We start from the raw sequence: 20,354 nt of genomic DNA, 5'->3' as shown, positions 1-20,354 counted from the left end.
CCGCGGACGGAAACCGGTAGCAGTTGAAAATCAGGTGCCGGAACTTCTCGCCAACCCCGAACTTGCTCAGGACCTTCTCTAGGTAGGGCCAGTGCACTCTGTCAAAAGCCTTCTCCGCGTCTATGGAGAGGAGCAATCTTTCCCCGGGGATCCTGGAGTCCTGGAGGCCTTCTCAAGAATATGAGTCACCCTCTTCGTGTTGTCCACCGTCTGCCTGCCTGGCACGAAGCCGGCTTGATCCGAGTCGACCGTGCCCGGGAGATGAAGTGCCAAACGTGCCGCCAGTATGCTAGTGAAAACTTTCAGGTCCGCGTTCAGCAGCGAGATAGGGCGGTAGGATCCACAGGCGGTCCGGTCCTTGCCCGGTTTCGGGATCACGGAGACCATGGCCTGGAGAAATTCGGGGGGAATGGCACCCGGCTCCGAGAATGTATTGAAGAGGCGGGTCAACAGAGGCGCCAGTTCCTGACAGAAGGTCTTATAAAAAAGAGGGATGAAGCCATCCGGTCCCGGGGCCTTACCGGGTTTAAGTCGGGAGATCGCCATGACCACCTCCTTGATACGGATCTCCCGCTCCAGATACTGGGCCTGATCCGGCGTCAACGACGGGAGCGGCATCGATTCCAGATAGTCCGCCTCCGCGCAGGCGGAGGGGGCCTCGCCAGTGTAGAGGTCAGCGTAAAAACTACGGAAAACGTCCGCAATCTGCTCATCCTCCGTGACTGAACCTCCGGTAGGGGTAACCAGCTCCTTCACTCGGTGCTGTTGATGTTGCACTCTAATCTTGTTGGCCAAGAGCCGGCCACACCTGTCGCCACCGGTGTAATACTTGTGCTTCAGACGAAGCATCGCGTACTCAGCCCGGTCCATGTCAAGAGCAGACAAGAGTTTCCTGGCGGCTTTGAGTTGCCTCCAGACTCTAGGGGCTCCCGTTCTATGATGGACCTGCTCCAGCTCCCGCACCTGCCGGGTAAGCTCGTCCCGTTTGAGCTGGCAATCCTTGTTCTCCGCCGAGGAGATAGCGATAAATTCGCCCCGGAGCACGGCCTTTAGGGCAGCCCACTGAGTCGCGCGGGAGGTGTCGTCGTTATTGTTTACGCGCTGGTAGTCCGCAATGGCCGCGCTAATCTGTTGCACCGTCGAACGCCTGTGCAATAGTGTGTCCCGAAGACGCCAAACCCCTTTCGGGCGAGCCACCGGGGGTACATTGAAGGTACCCTCCACCGGCGCATGGTCGGAAAGAGAGAGGACCCCTATGTCGGCATTCGAGGCCAGTGCGAGCATCGGGCCAGTCACAAGTAGATGATCCAGTCGCGCGTAGGACTTGTGTGCGTGAGAGAAATAGGAGTACGCGCGGGTCGCAGGGTGGAGGCGGCGCCACATGTCGTGCAAGTCCAGCTCGTCAAGTCGGGTACGAACCGAGCCCGAAAGCTCTCCCAACTGGTGGCGCCGTTGCACAGACCTGTCCAGAGTCGCGTCAAAGACCAGATTCAAATCCCCCCCTAACACTATGTGCCTATCAGAGGTGGACGCCACGTCTTCCAACGCCCTGTGCAAAAATTGATCCTGATGGTCATTGGGGCCGTATATAGAGCCTACAGTCATCACCAAGCCCCCCACCTTAATCCTATATGCCAGAAGTCTCCCTTTCTGTTCCGCTACCTTTTGCAAGACCTCCCCCCTGAACCCGATAGAAAACAGAAGTGCCACCCCTGCCGTTTTAGAAGCGCTGGAGGAAAAAAGCTGCGTGGGGAACTTGGGGGTACGCATTCTGGGACAATCCTTGGCCAGCAGATGGGTTTCCTGCAGTAGGCAGATGTCAGCCTGAGAGTTCTCCAACAGAGACAGTACTGCCCTCCTTTTAACCGGGTTATTCAGCCCTTTCACATTCAGAGTAACAACTTTAAGAGCCATCAAGGAGGGGAACCCCTGAAACGCACATGAAGGTGGGCAAAGCCCAGCAGGCGAAGCACAGAGGCCACTTCAAGAAACCTCAGCACACAGCGAAAGCAAACTTCCCTACAGCACAGTACAGTCCCCAAACCCCAAAACCCCCCAACTAAGTGGACCCCCCCCTTCCCCCGGAACTGCACACTCCCAGCTCCATACCGCCCCCAACTCCCAGCCCCCCAGCAAACCCCCAAACTTGAAACACCCCCCTGCAATTCCCATTCCCACTCCCCGCTTCTCAAGCCATTCAAAGAAGTCATTGTCCCAGTCCGGTCCTTATCGGACAAGGCCGTGGAAAGTCGATCTAGTGGACGTCCAGCCACCACCACCTGCACCCGCCTTCCCGTCCCTCCCTAGCCCCAGAACCCCCGCACCTGCAATAATGAAAAGCTAATGTAGACTCCCCCCGGAGTAAGTTCAGGCCGTCAAGGCCACTTCACTGTTCGCCGTTGCTCTGGAGGCCTCCTGGATGGCGCTCGACATGTCCGCCCGAATCGTGGGCGAGTCAGGCCGCTCCGGTGGCGGGGAGCGCCTCTCCCCGGCCTGCTGCCATCCGTCTCGAGTGCTTCGTCTGCGGCGCGGCGTCGGGGTGTCTGTATCCGATGCAGTGATACCCAATACTGCGCAGACATCCTGGAGGGACCGGAGCTGGTGCAATGTCCCGTTCCACCGGAAAAACAAGCGGAAGGGGTGCCCCCAAGAGTACTGCGTTTCATGCTCCCGAAGGAAGTCCGTGGCGATTTTAAAGGATTTTCTCTTCTGCAGCGTGACCATAGATAAGTCCTGATAGAGGGCCACTGGGTGGTCTCTGAAGCGGAAAGGCTGCTGCCGCCGCGCCTCGCGGAGGATCCGCTCCTTCAGGGGGAAGTCCGGTAGAAAAGCCAGAATGTCCGGGAGGGGCGCCGTGGCTCTGCGCGGGCGGCCCACCCGGTGTGCCCTGTCGATGCGGACTTGAAAGTCCTCTGGCTCCCCCAAAATTGCACGGAAGAGGGCCTCCAGGTAGGCGGTCAGGTCTTCACCCTCTTCGCCGGACGGGACGCCCCGGACCCTGATGTTGTTCCGCCTGGACCGATTTTCGAGGTCTTCGGCGTGGGCCTGCAGCTCAATCTGTTGCTCCCGCAGCCGCAGGACCTCCTGCTGCAGGTGGGTGATCTCCTCATCCCTGGAATGACCGGCCTCCTCCACAGTGTTGACTCGCTCCCCCAGGGAGTCCACCTCTCTCCGTACCTCACGGACCTCCCCGGCCACCTCCTGCTTCAAAGTCTGAAAATCCTCCCTTAAGGAGCTAAACAACGACTCCAGGAACGATCGTGTCACCGGGGGCTCCCCGCCTTCAGCGCCTCTGAAAGGGGCCGGGGAGTTCAGGGCGGCCTGACTCCCTCCGCTGCGTAGGGCACCGCGTCCCAACATGTCCGGCAAAGTTCGGTCGCCTCTCCTTTGGCCCCTGGCGTTCGACATCCTAGCGGTGCTGGAGTCACCGATGGCCGCTGTTTAGCGAAGGGGCTACTAGGGCTAGGGCAGCTATTCGTCAGCCAGGAAGAACCGCTACGCAGAGGCCCCGTTCAGGGCTGGGCGGTCTGTCCGAGGTTCCCAAAATGGCCGCCAGTTACAGTCAATGGGCCAACGCTCAAGGAACGAGGCCTACCTCCGTCACGAGTCCAATGGTGATACACACAGCCGGAGGGCAGGCTCGCGGGGCGAGGGCAGCCAGGGCCGGCTCGTCTGGATGAATAAATGCTCCGGAGGCGCGGCACCACTCCACCACGACCAAGGTTGGGCCGGAGCGGCCGCGCGAACCAAGCGTTTTCGAGCCCCGGACTTGCGTAGTAATCGGAGGCCGGCTACGCCTCTGTCGTCTTCCGCCGTTCGGCTCCGCACCGCCGGCGAAGTCCTCCTCGGCACCCACTCGGACACCGCAGCGCAGGCACTCCGACAGGCCACTCACAGTCGGCAGATCACACCGTCGAGACCCCAAGCCTGAAGGTCTCGCGGCCTTCGGGCTGCACACAAGCCGACCAGCGGGCTCCGCCCCAGGCTATCTCAAGCGAAATCGCACCCTTGGCGGGACACCCAAGGCTCGCCGACTGCACCACACCACCGCGGGGGTCAACAGGCACAGTCACCGCTCGATCCGGGGGGGAATCGGCGGCTGCGAGCGGTGCAGGGTTTCAGGGGTCCGGGAGCTCTCGGCAAGTGCGTCCTCTCAGCCCGCCATCTTGGCCACGCCCCCAGTATTGTACTTTTAACAGTTTTTATGCCTATGAATTGTTTTTAAGATGTAAATGATCATATTTTTTTGATCGAATAAAGAATATATATTATAAACTTGTGGTTCTGCCCTTTTGTTTAATTGGTCCGTTGCAAATGTCAGTCATTGGTCACAGTTGTTGCCACTTGATTCTCAACAAATAGAAGGAACTGTTTGTTAAACGTATAATGCATAGCAATAGTTCAGCGCGGCCCACTAATAGCCTTGGCCACTGTAGCAAACTTCTTCTGGAAAAAAAATGGACTGACCCTTCTCAATATTGTTTAGTAAAAGGAAGAAAAATTCAAGACTAAAACTGCTCCCAGAGTTTTCTCTTTGGCAAGCGTCAATCTATGGAATTTCAAAATAGAAATGGAGGGTAGTACTGGTTTAATGTTTAGCAGGTTGGTGAGCAGCAGCTCTGTATTAACTTGGTTTGAGCTTAGCTAGTTCTGAATGCGCAGATGGAACCTATGCAATACCCTGTATGCCTAAAAAGATCCCTTGAAGAGAACCACCCAAGTGTACCACACATAAGATTGAAGGTTCACACCCATGTTGTGCAGCAGTTTTCACCACATTTTAGATAACTATGCATTTGATAGAATGAGTAAAATGTTCCATGGACTGCATTACATGAGATTTACTTGAATAACAGATGTCTCTACAACTCCATTTTGAGATAGTGCTGCAGTCTTCCGAGCTCTTGATTGAGTTTCTCCTACAAGCTTTCTAAGAGGAAGAATATTTTATGTATTACGTTTATATTACATGATGTTTATCAAGTAGTGCCACAGATCACAGTAATTGTAAGATGTTGTTAAAATTGTTTCTCCAGAGGTGTTTTTTCTTACTAAACTCAGCTCCTCTAAAGCTTTGTGTTTGCCTTTCTAATACTGACGGTAGTTGGACACAGTAAATGCTCAAGTTTGAGTACTGGTTACCAAATGATCGCATCAGATGGCGTTGGTATTGAACTACATGAATTTTGATGTAGGGTACTTTTACAGATTTTTCTTTTGTCTTCGAGAGGCTTATCCTGATATAAACATCTAGGTATTTAGGCAGTTAAATAACTACCTATAGAAATGTGGAAACAACTGGATTGTAATTTTGACAGACTGTTGTTTGGGGTCTGTGCTCCTTTCTGTTTCAACGTCTGATTAAAGATATTATTAAATAAACACCTTTATAGATTATGCATGGACAGTCGCTGGTTATGGAAATGTTTTCAACTGAGTGTTTCTGAGTTTCGAAGGCACTGAGTTTGTGAGACACATGCACATCTTGGTAGAAGTTATCATTGTTGAGAGCTCTTATTTGTTATGTAATATATCTGTATTTAACAACCCTACCAATTTATGAATTAAAACTTTTATAATTACAGACATATGCCTCTTGTGTCTCTCTCTCTCTCTCTCTCTCTCTCTCTCTCTCTCTCTCTCTCTCTCTCTCTCTCTCTCTCTCTCTCTCTCTCTCTCTCTCTCTCTCTCTCTCTCTCTCTCTCTCTCTCCCCATGCTTGCCTCAATTTGTCTTCCTCCTGCACTTGCGTTCCCTTTCTTTCTCTCATTTACTCTATCCCTCCCTCTCCTGTCTCCATTTCGGGTTCTCTCTGTCACTCTGGATCCCTCTGTCTCCCTCCTAACCACTCTCCCGCTTGCAGTATCCTCCTTCCTCTTGCATCCCCTATTTCTTCCACACACTCTTGCGCTCCCTACCTGGTGCGATCTCGCTCTCTCCCTTTCTTCCTCTCCCTTCCTCTTTCACACTCATTCAACTCTCTCATTCACTCGCTCTATCTCTTCATTTCCGTGCCTTTCTTTTCTCTCCCCCTTCTCTTCTTTCCTCTCGCTCTTTCTCCCTCTTTCTCTCTCTCTCTGTCTTCCTCTCTCTCCCCTCTTGATCTTCCTCCCTCTCTTACTCTGTGTCATATACTGTCTTGCACTGTATCCGCCATCGTTCTCTTTCTCTATCTACTTCAGCAGTACAAAATGAGCTTTCTATACAGCAGCCTCCTCTTTATGGATTGACACGGTTTCCTGTTTAAAATATGTAAACTTATCTTGTTTAATTTTGTATATATTTTTCTGTTTTTTTATATATATAATTTTTTTTTTTTTTAGGAGTATAGGAGTTATATCATATATGCTCTTAACTGGCGAATCTCCATTTCTGGGAGCAGATAAACAAGAAACCTACCTCAATGTTTCTCAAGTTAATGTGGATTATTCCGAAGAAACATTTGCATCTGTTTCTGAACTTGCTGTTGACTTCATGAAAACACTCCTTGTGAGGAATCCAGAGTAAGTAATAGTGACTTGATTTATATGTGCAGTGGTAGATAGACATTGAGTATTCCTATCAGCCAGGTCTGGGCATTTATTTATTTATTTTTAAATATTGTAACTCGAGAGAAACCAAACTTGGTGCTGGTTTAACAGTACTTGATATCACACTAGCCTGTACATTGAATTCTATTCTGCAGTAGATGGCAAATCAAACTTAAAAGTAAATAGATGGCACAACTGTGATGTCAGCCAGGCTGCAGCCAAGCCGTTCTGTTTTTTGCGTTTTTTCACAACTCCAGTTATGCCAATGAAAATGTTAAAGAAACTGTAAGCCTGTCTCAGTTTCCTCATTTCCATAAAATATGCGAGTCGTCAACTTTGTCCTCCCTTAGGCACAAACACCTTGCGGGGAAAGTAGACCCACATGCATATTTCCCTCGGTTACCTTGGATTGTGTATAACAAATATGCATGGGTACCCTTGGGCATTGTAGCCTCCTAATGCACTTTGGTTTTTAATGCGTTTCCCATTGAGAACTTATCACTCATGGCCTGTGTGGAAATAAAGTAAAAAAAATCATATCATTTCAGATCATATACGTTCTACGGAACCAGAAATGGGTGGCTGGCCAGGTTGTTCCTAATTGTGTGACTAGGAGACATTGACATTAAAGCATTTTCTGCAGCTTTGCATTAAAACCTCATGGATATGAAATTTGGTAGCCCTGCCTCATGAAGGAAATTCTTAGTGGAAAAGTCGGGCCTAAAGATTTTCTCTACAGGGCATCTTTGAATGTATGGATACAAAACTTACACATGTGCACTAGGGGTTATGGCTTTTACCAGCTACTAAATTAAGCATAATACATTGGGCAGATACTGTGCTGGATGAATTTTAGCTGGCAAGCTTTAAACGGGTGATGTTGGGAAAAGGCTGTAACTCTGAATTCATAAATCATTGATCTGTACAAACTTAAAGGTTAGTGGATTGTCCTTATTCCTAATTGTATAAATATGTGCTTAGTTTACTTAAAGAACGATTGTGCACTAATAGAGCACAATTCAGAAAGACACCCAGGATGCCCTTGCAGGTATACAGCATCTCTTCAAATCTAAATAGTACGCTGTGCAATTGAAAGAGGTGAAATATTGCATTTTAATATATGTTTATACCATCACTCTTGCCATTCCTGAGGATCTTAGTCTATATTTAAGCACAGCACCTTACTGGCATGCTCACTGAAAATTTCTGATTCTGCTGCAGGCTAGACATCTATGTTTTGTAATGTGTATTTGTAAAGTGCATGATCACCTGTGAGGGTGTCTTGCCGCTGAGTAGGTGTGTGTGCGCGCACCTTGCCCAGGCCGAGAAAGAAATTAACTTTGCAATGAAAACGCAAACATCACCATTGGAGAAACCCCATTTTCCACCGAGACATTTAGCGTCAATACAGACTCCCCACTGCTTGATATCAAGCCAGTCTTTTCACTAATTAACATTAGTAAAATCAATGTTGTATCATTCACTGCATAGAACGTTGATGTCCAGGTTCTTAACAGCAACCAGTCAGGCTTAACTGGCTTTCTGTCCTTATCACATCTCTGGTGGTGTCTCCTTTACCCACCAAACCGCCATTGATGAAGGTCATGGCTGAAGATCCTCGCCAAGAACCACTTCAGACTTCAATTTTGCACCAAAACCATTATTGGGTCAGAGGCATACATCTGTGTCTTACAACAAGAATATACTGGTTCTGAAGCCTATTCTGAAACAGCCATTGATGCCTGGTCCAGAGATTCCACACTCCCTCTTACCCACTTGCAGAGCATCCAGCGATTCACATCTCTCATAGACACAGAAGAAAGAAGTCTTCCTCTTCGTATACATGGATGACTTCACTTATATATATCACCGGCCCGATCTCGGCGGAATGAGGGGTAGGACAAAGGCCTACTACACGGAAAGTTGTAGCCTATAACTCAGAGGCACCTTTTCCGCTGTACAACCCGCCGAGTATTGATGGGGCGAATAATTCCTGACCTTTAGGCAAGGAACAGCATTATTGATGTAAAAACTCTTCCCATATTTTGATAATGAGCAACACAATTTGATACAGATACAAGTACTTTTTGTTTTGTAGACTATAGCATTTAGGGCCTGACGAATCGCAAGTCATTGTTACATAGCGAGAAACATGTCGACCGTTTTTATACTTCCTAGCCTAGTCTAGAACAAGGAAACATTACTTTCCAGTTAGTCTAGTCTAGCTTCACCTTTTAATTGTAACGAGGGACCACCCGAATAAAGTAGTCTCAGGGACCCTACGCTACATTTTAACTCACATCCAAGTCTACAACCCCCCTGGCCCCACACCCACACTTCACCCATAGGCAGTTGGATTCAAAAAGATCTCCGCCAAAGAGCCCCTCTTTGAGGTGAGCCCGTTGGGAATTGCACCGCCTACCCAACGAGGAGCAACGCCTATGATGACGCATGACACCTGCAAGGGTGTGTGAGGCAAATGCATCCAACAAAATGGATACCCAGTGGGAGGCTAACACCTTTTAACCACCACTCCTTCCCTTGACCAGTGCATCACACACACCCCCCTTTCTTCCCGAGGAACAGCCTTGTCCTATTTTCTTGATTTTCACTTATATACTGCCTGCTCTCTATTGAGGCCATCACTGATAGAAAATAATACTACTTTTCACAGTGTATTGGTCAGAGCAACAACAAAGCTTAACATTCCGCTGCAGGTTTATTAGGATTCATTATTGGCGATAATGAAAATGCTATAACCATGATCATCTCTACTGCCTTTGTACTTGGCTTTGCAGATCTATGGATGAGCGGTTTCTCTCTCCAGTCAATAAATCACTGCTCCAAGCCTCCAAATGAAATACAAATATCTGTTCCAAACCCAGTATATTTGCACCAGGAGCTAAAAGCAGAATAGGTGATTGTTTCTTCAGTCAGAAAGAAGTACACATTTGTTCTTCCTGGCAAAAAGTTGTATGGAATCCTTGTTACAGCTTTTAAAGTAACCAGAGTAACTGTGCTGTTAAAGTATGGCCATACTCTCTGGGAGTTTCTTCAAGGTTTCTTTGTTAATCTTTTATAGAAAGAAAACAAGACTTCTTGGATTTCGTTCAGGAGGCCATGCTTCTCCCCAATCAAGTTATTAGCATTTCAGTTGACTGTAGATTTGGAAATTAACAAATTCTAACTTGGTATCTCATCTTGTCATCTTGGCTGGGTTTAACCTCTCTCAAACCTAATGCCCAGCTGAAGATTATGATTCTTCCCTTCACAGATTCAATCTTTTGTAAACACCACACCAACAAAACGAAGCAACTGAAAAGTAAATAAACTCTAAAACCTGTGAGCCTTGATCAAAAGAAAAAACGTTAAATCGCAATTTTGCCACTGGTGGGTACAACAATTGAAGGCAAAGGGTTCAGTCCTCCTGGTGCCCTTATAAACCTGTGCAGCAATATCTGCAGCAGCAAAGGTAGCTTAACAACAGAAGATGGGAAGGAAAACCACAGCAGTTTTTTTGTTGGTCCGAGAAAGCACTGTCCCACTCCAGGCTGTGACTGCCTTCCTGCTGTACACAACTTCAGGAAGAGGTAGTGTCTCAAAATTTCATGGGGAAGTTATGACCAACAACAAGTGTGTTCTAAACATTATTCAAAATGGATGTACAATACAATAAATAATATTGCCTCATTCAATCCATCTGAATTCTGCATCAAAATGTAAGTCATGCCTACTTGAGAATGAAGAACTTTTTGAAAATATCTTGATGGAAAATGCTTCCATCTTAACCTCCACAGTGTGAACAAGGATCAGTTGACAAGTCGTATAGCCCGTGAGTGGCCAGGACAGTGGTGGGTTGCAGACCTTCTACACCTATTCCTATATACACACAAAAGGCGTCCATGCAAACTGAACCCATTAACGAGGATGGATGGCCAATATTACGGTCCCCTCATGGCATATGTTAATTTTGCTGCACAGCTATTATTGCTGTACAATACAGGCATTTAAATCTCCCACAGGCTTGTATGGCCATTTTTAGAACGAGTAAAAGACTATCTACATAGGCTTTTTTTACTCCTTCCAATGAAAAAAGGTTATTTTTATGGGGCCAGATTAATAACCATGACCTTATCTCCAGTCCAGAACCCTTGATTAAACTGTATCTTCTCAACCGTTCTCAGACAAAACTGCCATTATTTTCTGTTAAGGTGTATTTGGCAACACTATAGCTTCTAGTAAATGTCCTTCATAAATATCTTTCTTCATGATCCTGCTCATCGACTATTTTTTTTTTTTTTTTGAAGAGCCAAAGACATACTCTCCTAGACTGCAGCCTTTTCCTCCTTGACTGCTCAATTTGATTCTTTCTAAATTGATGTCTCCTGTTTTAGAGCCAATTTGTCAGGTCACATTGCTGCATCACTCATGCAAAACAACTTTGGTAGGCTCTTTGACCTGTTCAACTTTACAGGTTTATTCACTCCAACTATTGTCTCAGCTACAATATAGAGGAGATCACAGAACAGACCGGTGCATGGCACCAACAGAAAAAGAAGGAAGAAAATGTGCTTTAATGGACAAGTGGGTTAATGTGCTGGCTGCAGTTTCAGTAGAAATAGTAACTGCATAAGCGGTGGTAGCAAGAGTTAACACATTGTTGTGGAGTGATATAGCTCCCCTCCCCTCCTAGATACGTGGCCAGAAGAAGAGCTAAGGCAATTTTGAAGGAACATGTTTATGCAGTACTAATTGTTTGCATCTGTTGGCGCCTCTTATTTTGCCTTTCTACAGATAGCGAATGCAACTGTTATGAAAAGGTAAGGTTGGACAAAGCGCACATTGTTCAGACCTGAGGTCCTATCAAACATCATGGACAGGTTGTTTGACAGATATGTTTTTAGAAAAAGGTAGATGAGGCACTTTAGTCTATCAAAACGGACACAAAGACAGCTTGATTGCTTGAATATGTTCAGGTCAGACCACCTTATCAAGGATACCGGTGTCCAAATCAAATGCCTTTTCAACAAAGTAACTTCTTTAGATCAGACAGACAATATGGCATCTATGGATCACAGTTTGGGCCACAAAGACAACAGCATGGTTAAGTGAAAAAGCAAGGGTAGCAAAGAAGAGAAAGTCGGTCATCCAAATATGATAGCAAGGGAATTCATGCCCGACATTGTCAAATTCTGTCATACCCCAGAATTTTTGGAGGAACTTCTAATATCTCCCTGGAAGTACAGCGACACAAACACTTAAAAGAGCTACATTAGTGCTGAACAAAGTAATGAAAAATGGGGAGCCATGGAAGAGTTGCCTGTATTGGAAAGGAATCTAGGATTTTACTGAAGATTCTTTTGTAGATAATCAGGGAAATGGCAACTGGTTACATTTGAAAAACCTCAGTAAATACATCTAGCATGACCATGCTGCAGGAAATATTGCCCCTTATCCAAGAAAATGGGAGAGGGGTCTGACCTTTTTGGATGTGGTAAATGCACATTTAAATAGCTTAATTCATGCAAAACACAGGCGGTTTCATAGTTAGCATGATGTTATGGTCATTTCGAGACATTACTATTTAGCCTGAAATTGGCTCCTCAATTCTTCACAAAACTCATGGCATCCGTAGCAGCCTTATTAAGAAGAGAAGGCTGTGTAGTAAACCACTATTTATATGATTCACACCCAGACAAAAACGTGTCTGTATTGCCAGGATATTACAAGAAGGACAATGTTAACATTAACTTTCTTAGAACTAGCTATCAAAATGAAAAAATCCAATCTAACCCGGGCTCAGATTGAGTTTCTAGGGTGCCAGTATTCACATAGGAGAAGGAATGGACAATGGTCAGGCTAGACAAAAGAAATAAGGCAATTAACCACAAAAGCAGCACAACAGTAGGGCTCATCAGAACAATGTTATGTGAATTTGTAGAGCACGACTGACTTTTAAAACTTTTAAAATTCGTCAAGAGTCTGTAAAATACTGGCATTTTGGATTGCCTCTTTTTCCAAGATATTTTTTTGCTTCTTTAAAATAAAGTTTCCGTGAGTTACAGGCGCTGAGAGCGGGCAGACCTGAGCGGGGAGGAGGAGATCCTGCCGGTTTCATGTAGAAGAGCCAATATCTTGAGGTTCTTTCATAAGTCCTTTGAGGAGTAGAGTTCTGAGATGTTTCGGGATGTCTTTTCAGGTTTTGGCTGCGATGTATGAGAAGTGTCCTCCCCTTTTGGTCTTCTTGATGCGAAGGACGTGTGCTCTTGGCTAGGATGCAGATCAAAGGTGTCTAGTAGGTTGGTAGAAGTTGAAGCGTTGGTTGAGGTAAGTTGGACTGGTGTTGTGGAGAGCTTTGAAGGCATTGATGAGTAGCTTGAACTCTCATCATTCCAGGACTGGGATCCAGTGGAGGTTGTTGAGGTGTGGAGAGATGTGGTTATTTTGTGGGATGTTCAGGATGAGTCTGGCAACAGCGTTCTGCGTGGTTTGGTAAGTTGGCGTAAGACATGGGCTGGAATTCTGTGGTAGAGGGCTTCGACGTAATCCAGTCTAGTGAAAAGAGCCTTGAAGACAGTTCGTCTGGTGTTCAGTAGGCTCCACTTGAAAACCGTGCGTAGCATTCACAGGCTGTGGAAGCATGATGAGGCGATGGCTTTGATCTGTCTGATCATGGAGAGGTTGGTGTCTAGGATAATCCTGAAGGTCCTTGGCATGGCCTGCATTTCAAGTTCGGTGGGCAGCCAAGAGTATACCGGGGAAGAGTGGTTTTTGTCTGTGTTGAGCTGGAGGCAATTGTTTATCAACCATGCAGCGGCTTTGCTCATGTAGTCGGCAAAGTTTACTTTGGCGGTGCTGTTTGAGTCTGTAAGAAAGAGGATGGACTGTGTGTTGTCTGCATAGGGTGCTATGCTGTAGAATCTATGTCCGCGAGGGCGTCATGTGGACGTTGGAGAGTGTTGGGCTGAGTGACGACCCTTGAGGGACTCTGCAGATGAGTTCCTTGGGTTCTGAGGTGTAGGGGAAGCCTAACTCGTTGATTTCTCTCCATAAGGAAGCAGGATACTCAATACGGAAGCTTTCTGATGAATGACTTGTGGGAAACCCTATCGAAATTTGTGGAACGGTCGAGGAAGATTAGTGCAGCCATTTTTCCTCAGTCAAGGGTGTTTCATATGTCATTGGTGGCACCAATGAGGGCTGTCTTTGTGCAAGTTGGGTATTGATGGCTTTCTCATTGACTTTAGCTGGAAAAGGCAGGAGTGAGATGGGGGTGCTCCTGAGTGGATGGTATTCATCAGGGCAGTGGTTTCTTTATTCGAGAGGGGCTTACAGTTGCTTAGCTGCTGTTTTGCGATGATGGAGGTGTCAGCTGGTCGGGGTAGTTCATATCGTGATGCTGTGGGTCGACTGCGTTTTACATCTTGGTAATCTTCTGTTCTAAGAGGTTTGAGAGCTTATTGCAGAGTGCTTCAGATGGGATGATGTTGGTAGCAATACACAGTTCTATTTCATTGTGTATCCTGCTAATTCATCAGTGTCGGCGAAGAATGAGAATCCATCAGAAAAAAATTAACCATCACTGGCAGAAAATATACAGAGGACAGGACAATATAATAAAAATCACCCCTGACATGAAACCAGTACTGCAATGGTATTTAAAGAAGGAAAATATTTTCAGAGTATAGTCTTGAGTACCATTGAAGCCTCAAATATTTCCTATCCGGATTAGGAGCACACATGCTGAACATGAGCATCTGTACCTCATGGTTCAAAAAGGAGATACAGTGCCACATCACCCTTCTGGAACCCAGGGCTGTCAGTTGGGTACTCAAAATATTTATCTCTACATTGGAAAACATCTACAATATGGTCAGAAAGGAAAATAAAATACTAGCACTATGTATTGCCTATAAGCAGGGGGATATGAGCAACCGGCAACAATGTTGAATTGTCAACAGAGCATGTATGATGTGCATCCAACAATGTGGTGGATTGCCTGAGGAGGCATTACTTCAACTCTCACAAGTGGGAATTTGACAACATGCCACTGCTTTTAGTATTCCAAACATGGGCTTCTCCACTACGGCACGTCTTGGATGGCCTTGCCGAGGATTAGAAGGAAATGTGCTAATCCGAGTGTTGTGCAAGATCAAAAGGTAACGTGCAAGAAAGTCCTGGTAGCCCCAGCGTGGGTTCTCATTGTTCTGGGTCATGTCAATTTAAAGTCTAATTCACTTCAAGTCAATTGATAAACTGCTGTAAAAGAGCAAAGGACTAGTACTTCACAGCCCTCCCTCCCTTCAGGCAATGACCTGGCTTATCAAGACCTAGAGTTTGGACATTTACGAATACTTGAGGACTAAAAAGAATACAATCGGCTCCTTCAAGCATCAAAACCTATTATAGAAGTGGAAACAATTTCTTATATGGGCAGATAAACAAAGACAAAATCCTCTCCAGATGTCCCGTTTTCAGTTTCTTCTGTGCTTGATGAATTTAGCTAAGTCTAGTCTGTCTTTTGCCTCCAATAAAGATTTATGAGATCCGCAAAGGCAATGTTATTGTATTCTGAAAAAGTAATTGAGATGTTCAATAGAGGTCCGTTTTGAGCATTCCTTGCTAAATACAGTTTGCCATCAGAATGGGAACTCAATACAGTTTTAGCAGCATTCATTTGTGCACATTTTTAGCCACTTTGCAAAGCTGCCATAAAACTCCTTTCACAGAAGGCTGTTTTTCTAGCGATTACTTCAGCTAGGAGAGTCTGTGAAATACAGACTTTACTGCAAAAACCTTATCTGTGCTTTTTCGGTACCAAAGTATCAAACTCAAGTTCCTACAGAGTTTCACATCTATCAAAATATTTAGTTTTTAACATTTCTTATGAATCCAACCACGCCAGCAGAAAGTGTTGCACACCCTAGACATCAAAAGATCTTTCAAATTCTGTGTTTGCGGCAATAAACGTTTTGGTCAAACAGATCCGCTTTTTGTAGCTTCCGAACAAAGGCAGGTCCAGAACAAAACGCACTTTGGCTAGATGGATTGTGACTTTCATTCCCTTAGCTCATACTTCTGTCAACGGACCACTTTCAAAGCAATCTGAGCTCACTCGACTAGGGTTATTACTTTCTTCATCCGATCTTTTCACAGGAATTCCACTTAATGACATTTGTAAAGCAGCAATGCAGAGGACAACCCATGCTTTCATAAAGCAATGCATCATCAACATTTACATGGACTTAAAATAAGCCTTATGCTTGTATTCCACTGTAATTGTATAATGTATTGCTTTGGTAGTATTAGTTCAAGCTTCTGAATTTATAAAAGACCCAATGCTAGAGAAGTGAAATTATTTGCTTGTGCTTCTCCATCATTGGTATCTTTCATAGATTCACTTGCAACCCACCAACTTCCCCATCTCATGAGGCCTGTCCTAATAAGGGCAACACCATGGACTGTTAATTTTAATGTTATTGACGGTAAATGTACACTGCTTTGTTGACATTGTCTGTCGAGCATTCGTAGTTGACGACTGGTTCTAATTTAAGCATAACCCCCCACGGCCTCTCTTGGCTTGAGCACAGTGCAGCACAGATTTCGGAGACTGTGAGCTGCGGCCCCTCCTGCGACTGTGTTAAAGCAGAGAGATCCTGGCCATTCGAGGGATTACAAGTGCCAAAGGTGAGCCAGCGACGTCGGAGCACCCTGGGCGCTGCCCAAGGTCGCTCAGCCGAGCGGAAATGCTGAAGAACGGCAGGGCAGCACATCTGAAAGAGACACGTTAGTGATAGATTCCTTACCTTAGAATATCCCCAGGCGTCCGACTGGATCCGGAATTTTTTTGCGTAGGAGTACCCATGCGCGTTGGTAGGCGTCGTCCATGGCTCCGCGTCTGTCATAGGCGCCGTGATGACGTCGTCGGAGTACTTAGACGCCGCCTCCGCGTGCTGACGTCAGTTCTTTTTTTTTTTTTCGAGCCAGCTAGCGCAGATATGGAAAAAGTTGTACCCAAGTCACTTTTTGACTAACCTTTTGAGATGCTTTTCGATCCATTTTTCGAAGTCTATAGACTCCAATGGTGCCAGTAGCGATGCCCGGGTTCAAGCCCTGTGCCGACTGCAACCGACTGATGTCTGTTACCAACCCCCATCGCCGGTGCCTGCACAGTTTGGGCCTGGACCACAACGACAAGTCCTGCTCCGACTGCCGGGCCCTGACGTCTAAGGCTAGACTGGAGAGGTCCCGTAAGCGACTCTAGCTTCGGCAGTCTGCCCCGCGCCGCTCGAGGTCCTGTCCCGGTCCGAAAGGAGGTCGAGTGACCGGTCGCGGGGCCGGAGCCAACACAGTTCCGGGAGTCGTCATCGGTCTTCGGGCTCGAAGTCCTCCGGTAAGAGGCACAAGAAGTCGAAGAAGCACCATCGCTCTTCTGACTCCCCCCCCGACGCTCACGCGATGCGGCCGGGGGTTCCGGCGAAGCCGCCAACGCGGCTCCGCTGGAGCCGCAGGTGTTTCTGCCTGCCCCACACTCGCCGGTCCCTGGGCAGGACGCGACGCCGGGGGAGATTGCTGACTTCCTCATGGCCATGAGGTCGCTCGCTCCTCCGTCTGGTTCCGCGGCGCCTTCGGGCCAAGCGGCTCCGACTGGGTCCCCACGCGGGCAGGGTGCTTCGGCACCGGTGCCATTGGCGACTTCGGTCCCGACTCCGCAGGGCCCGGTTCCCGATCCGGGTCGTCGCCGGTTGACCTCACGACCTCAATCGTCGGCCCCACGGGTGTCGCCCCCGACGCCGTCCCTGAACAACGTCATCCCTGGTCCTGCCCTCGATCGGGTCCGGCGCCGTATCAGACGCCGCTGGGAGATTTTTATTTTAGATGACCCGGCCCCAACTTTTGAGCCAGAGTACCAGGCAGTGGGTGATGGAGGATTGGGAGGGGTCTGAGGACCCTCTGGCACGTGAGTGTCAGTCTTCTGCGGACTGGACAGGAGAGCCTGGGGGAGGCCAGTGGTCTGGACACTTCGCCCGACACTAGTTTTGTCTCCCCTCCTAGCGTGGCTGCGGAGGAGGGGGCTGCTTATAGCGTGGTGCTTATGAGGGCAGCCAAAGCCCTGGGCCTTGAGCTCCCCATCGCGGCCTTAAGGACTAGCCTCCTCACTGAGGTCCTTAAACCGCAGTCCAGCTCGGCCGAGCCTCTGCTGCTGTTTAATGAGGCCTTGTCAGACGTTCTTTTGGGCACCTGGTCCAGGCCCGCCACAGGGCAGCCTGTGGATAGGAACGTGGCCAGACGCCACCGCCCGGCTCCGGGTGACCCTTGCTTTCTGTCTACCCACCCCACCCCTGAGAGCCTGGTTATTCGGTTTACGTAGCTGTTGAGGAGATGGGCTGGGGATCCCCCTCCCCAGCCATCACCTGCCTTCCAGGTTTCGACCACGGTTGCTTGGCATCCTGTGACACCTTCCCCAACCGGATTGTTGTCTCGTTCACTCTGACTTTTTTGTGTCCCCTGTGGTACTTCCCATGTGCCACCCCCCCCCCCCCCCCCCCCCCCCCCCGCCATCTCCTTGCAGGTCTGCCTGACCAGATCTGTATCCCAATCCCTTTACTATTCCCCCACTACCTTCTTTGCCCCATAGGACTGTTTTGCTATGTTACGCTATGCTATAGTAACTCATGTAATTATGTAACACTGTTTTCTTTTCTATGTTATGCTACGCTCCAGTAACTGATGTAATTATGTAACACTGTTTTTTACCTCATGTATAGCGCTCTGATACCGCTGGGCCTAGCCAGCGCTATACAAACCACTTCAAATAAATGTAAATCTAGGAAAGATGCCAATGCTGGAGAACCGGTGTTACCGATAAGTAACTTTTTTTCCTAATATATGTTCGCTCTCCAGCAGTTTCAGTTAATGAAATCATTGAATTTACAAAACTTGTATTCACCCTTAAATTAGTGTTGCTTCTGTTACAGGGACAGAGCGACTGCAGAGGCCTGTCTTTCACACTCTTGGCTCCGACAAGGGGAATTAACATATCCCAGTTATATGAGTTATGAAAGAACTTCGCAATCTGATGAACAAATGCAAAAGGCTGAAGACGGCAAAATCAGATACTGCTGCAATGAAGTCTTCACTGACATCGAAGACAAAGAGAATATTCCAGATGACAGCAGCATTGCCTCTAAGCGATTTCGGTTTGATTATTTATGTCCGCATACACAATGCTTTTGACATTCAGACTTAAAAAATAAATATATATATATATATATACCTCTGAACAGGTACTTAAGAGATCCAAGAGTTCCAGTCCATTCCAAATGTTCACATTCAAGAAATCACGGTTTATTCAATCATGGGTTTAAACTGGAAATGCACTTTGATATAAAAAAATTATATTTTTATGGTATGAAACTATTTGCACTTTTTAATCTATTATTGAAGGGAAATGGAAGGACTATCAAACTTTAGCAGTTATTTTAATAGATTAACAAAAGAACTTTGAACAGTCTGTATATTTAAGTTTTTTTATATACCTGTTAATAAATGAAGCTTTGCCAAAAAAGTTGACTGTAGCGAAGACTAAAAGCAAATTTGATTCAGATTTGAAAACATTTTCATGTACACAAATAATTCTGTGTAAGTATTACATTGAAGACTGGTTTCCAAAACCTAATAATGCACTTAGCACTATTGTTAGTCTAGGTAACGTTCCTTGTTGAGTTTTATGGTTGTGTTGTGCTTGTGTAGAATTCATGAAAGATAATTTACTGTCTTACCGGCATATGGTCAATGCCTTAGAAAGCAAAACATTGAAAGTGAAGAACAAAATATTTTTAGGGCAAGAATACCCCTAATTCTCATAAAGCTGTTGGGTAGGCAATAAAATAGAACTAAAAGTACAAACGTCTGAGTGGAACTGCAATAAGCGGACAATGAGCAGAGATTTGTGAGGGTTGAGGGGTGAGAGATCAAATGGTTATGGCTGGATATAAAGAACTATCCATTATATTGTCCCCTTCATCCTCAAGCCACTCTTCCTCCAACATTTAAAAGCATATTTATTGTGTAAAACATCTTGAATTAAAATGCTGATTCTATGATAGTTTGCTTTGCATTTGAGATATTGATGTAGATAAAGTCATACCTTCCAAAAACACATTGTAGTTTGGAACATGGCTAAACGGAAAGAAAATAGAAATAACCAATGTAAAAGGGTGGAGGTTCCTATTTACATTTTGGATGTTGTACAACTGCTACTTGACTCTTACAATACTAAACAGGATGCTGGCACCATGGGGTCATCTCATGTAAGTCTGTTGTATTTTAAATTTGCTTAACGTCTGTTGGACCTGGGGTCACCAAGTCACCTAGGGTAGCTTGGCAGTAAGGCTCATCTCAGAGCATTTGTGTGAAGTTTGCGTTCCACCCATTCAGCAACTCAGTGCACATCCATCCCAAAAGAAATGACACAACACCTTAATTTTATTTTATAAAAGTAGAAAAAGCTTTATATTTTCTCTTGTTGTCAGTTACTTATTTCTTGGGCTCATTTGCTGTTTCAGTATCACATTTACAATGCAAATTAGGGAATACACTTCTTAATCTTGTAAACTTTTTTCTCTCCTCCTTTTCTAACTTATTACTGTACTTTTGACTTTACATTAGACATTCTCTGCAGTTGATTGGTTACCCTCTTTACTTTACACTCTGCGAATATTTAGGTATCATACACTTAGGTTGGCACCTTGGCACCCAAAGGGTGACACTCTCTCCCCTCAAGCAGGTGACTATTCCAGGATTTCCTAGGTCAGGAACAGTG

At 46.4% G+C, this 20,354-nt stretch overlaps 1 protein-coding gene across 1 annotated transcript in view; it reads left to right on the top strand.

Annotated features, from left to right (window-relative positions):
* STK17B (serine/threonine kinase 17b) overlaps positions 1 to 19,097 on the top strand; it is a 120,518-nt gene extending 101,421 nt beyond the window's left edge. Inside the window, exons 7-8 of the mRNA XM_086955406.1 lie at positions 6,323 to 6,502; positions 18,508 to 19,097. Coding sequence (XP_086811532.1) covers positions 6,323 to 6,502; positions 18,508 to 18,766 — 439 coding nt within the window. The 3' untranslated portion in view covers positions 18,767 to 19,097. The remainder of the gene's footprint in view (positions 1 to 6,322; positions 6,503 to 18,507) is intronic.
* The last annotated feature ends 1,257 nt before the right edge of the window (positions 19,098 to 20,354 follow it).

Source organism: Lissotriton vulgaris, chromosome 2_1, assembly GCF_964263255.1.
Source record: "Lissotriton vulgaris chromosome 2_1, aLisVul1.2, whole genome shotgun sequence".
Classification (NCBI taxonomy): Eukaryota; Metazoa; Chordata; class Amphibia; order Caudata; family Salamandridae; genus Lissotriton; species Lissotriton vulgaris.
Note: the sequence above shows the minus strand (reverse complement) of the source record. Positions and strands in the feature narration are given on the sequence as shown.